Source organism: Austrofundulus limnaeus, unplaced genomic scaffold, assembly GCF_001266775.1.
Source record: "Austrofundulus limnaeus strain Quisiro unplaced genomic scaffold, Austrofundulus_limnaeus-1.0 Scaffold1, whole genome shotgun sequence".
Taxonomy (NCBI): Eukaryota; Metazoa; Chordata; class Actinopteri; order Cyprinodontiformes; family Rivulidae; genus Austrofundulus; species Austrofundulus limnaeus.
The window spans coordinates 6797047-6799440 of NW_013952403.1; the positions used below are offsets into that span (position 1 = coordinate 6797047).

Here is a 2394-nt window from a genome sequence, read left to right on the forward strand (position 1 = left end):
GTCCAGAGTCCACATCAACAGCCACAACTTTAGTCACAAGATAGCCCACATCTGCTGAACGAGGCACCATCTCAGCCACCACAGAACCACCTGTTTGGACTGGATACAGAACCTGAGGGGGGTTGTCGTTCTGGTCCTGGATCAGGATTTTCACAGTCACGTTGCTGCTGAGTGGAGGAGAGCCTCCATCCTGAGCTTTGATGATGAAAAGAAACTCTTTGATCTGCTCATAATCAAACGAACGAACAGCTTGAACAACTCCAGTTTCTGAATTAACTGAAACATACTGAGATATGGGAGAGCCACTAATTTCTCTGTCATCTAAAATRTAGGAAACACGTGCGTTCTGGTTTTCATCAGAATCTTTAGCTGTAACACTTAGAGCAGACACACCGGGGGAGTTATTTTCCACTATTGTTGCACTGTAAATGATTTGCGAAAATACAGGGGGGTTGTCATTGACGTCTGACAGCTTTAGATTAAACTGTTTTTTAGTTGATAAAGGAGGTGAGCCTGAATCAGTTGCAATAAGGGTGATGTTGTAATCAGAAACTATTTCACGATCTAATTCTGCATCTGTTAAAATTGCGTAGTAATTTCTGACATTAGACTTGATTTTAAATGGAACATTTCCTTCGATCCCGATTGTTATTTGTCCATTTTTGCCAGAGTCAAGATCTTTTACATTAATTATGCCAATTGTGGTTCCAACAGGAGAATCTTCTGAGACAAGACTGGTGAATGACATCACATTAATAACTGGGGAGTTATCATTTACATCTATAACCTCAATTTCAACATTGCTTGAATCTGTTAATCTACCCTGATCCTTTGCTTCAACTATRAACTCAATTTTCTTGTTTTTTTCAAAATCAATTTGTTTTGCTACAAACACTTTCCCACTAACTTCATCAATATCAAACAAATCAGCCATTCCTGCCTTTAAATTWGACAAATAATATGTTACTTTCCCATTTAAGCCGCTGTCTATATCACTTGCATTGACAGTAACAACATAGGTGCCCCTTGGCGCATTTTCTGTCACTGTTGCCTTGTATACAGATTGATTAAATACCGGAGCATTATCATTAACATCTAGAATAATGATATCTATATTTGCTGTACCAGATTTCTGTGGGTTCCCACCGTCAACAGCAAGCAGTTTCAGAGACAGGCGTGGCTGCTCCTCTCTATCTAAAGCTTTCTGAAGAACCATTTCAGCGTATTTCCTCCCGTCTGGTTTAACGTGTTGTTTCAAAACGAAATTCTCATTCGGAGTCAAAATGTAATTCTGCAGATCATTTTGTCCAACGTCAGCATCCTCCGCGCTCTCTAAAACAAAGCGCGATCCGAGCGCTGCCGATTCGCTTATTTCAAATTCCAAGTGGTAGTTCTGAAACGTGGGCACGTTGTCGTTCACATCCAGAACCTCTATGGTGACGGGATGTAGCTCCATGGGATTTTCCAGTAAGATTTCAAAGGCGAAGCTGCACGGCGTCACATCAGCGCAGAGCTGCTCTCGGTCGATTCTCTCCTTCACCACTAAGGTCCCTTTGTCTGTCCTCAGCTCGGTGTACTGGATGTTTTCTCCCGTCACGATGCGGGSCCGGCCGGACCGGAGCCTTCTCAGATCCAAGCCCAGGTCCTGCGCGATATTCCCAATCAGAGATCCTACCTTTAGCTCCTCGGGGACCGAGTACCGGATCTGTGCTTTTGTTGGGTGAAGAAAAAGTGACAGAAAAACAAAAAACTTCACCATCCGTCGCATTCGCCATCTTACCCATCTGTCTCCGCTCCGCTCCGCGGGCTCCATGTTTAGATTGATAACAAAATAAAATAATTAAAAAAAATCAAATATATTGAAAGAATGACGATTTCAGCTCAGAGAGGAGCAAATTCACAGAGTTCAAATGCTGGATGGTTCTTTGCGTTTAGGAAACACGGATCATCTGCTGATGTACAAAGCAGGGAGGATGGAGGAAAAAAAATCTGCCTTTAAAAGGAATAACCTAACCCCACAGATTCATCAGACAACAGCGTCACTTGGAGGATAAAATAAGAAACTTATAACCAGATATCAAGGCCTTCGCAGCTTTAGAGGACGTTCTCAAATAACACAGGTTAAGAATCGTCCTGCTGACGTCATATTGATGTTAAGAGCATTAATGACAAGTTCAGGAAATGATTAGAAATATCTTTAGGTTTGTGTTTTTACTAAGGACAAAATATGAGAATGATAGAGATGCTGAAAAAACGGACACAAAGAGAAACTTAATTCATCTTGTTTGATCTGATATGTTTTTGAGAAAATTAAAAAAATGAAATCCAGCTTGACATTATCTTTAAAAACAAAATAAACACACACACACACACACACACACACACACACACACA

At 41.1% G+C, this 2394-nt stretch overlaps 2 protein-coding genes across 2 annotated transcripts in view; both read right to left on the reverse strand.

Moving 5' to 3' along the window:
* Position 1: 1 nt before the first annotated feature.
* Positions 2 to 2363, reverse strand: LOC106514146 (protocadherin gamma-A3-like; the record flags this gene model as incomplete). The annotated part of the gene is made up of 1 exon (XM_014003278.1): positions 2 to 2363. A coding segment is annotated over exon 1 (1812 nt), but the record flags the coding sequence as incomplete, so codon positions are not given.
* Positions 2198 to 2394, reverse strand: part of LOC106514155 (protocadherin gamma-B7) — a 2960-nt gene continuing 2763 nt past the window's right edge. Inside the window, exon 2 of the mRNA XM_014003289.1 lies at positions 2198 to 2245. Coding sequence (XP_013858743.1) covers positions 2198 to 2245 — 48 coding nt within the window. The remainder of the gene's footprint in view (positions 2246 to 2394) is intronic.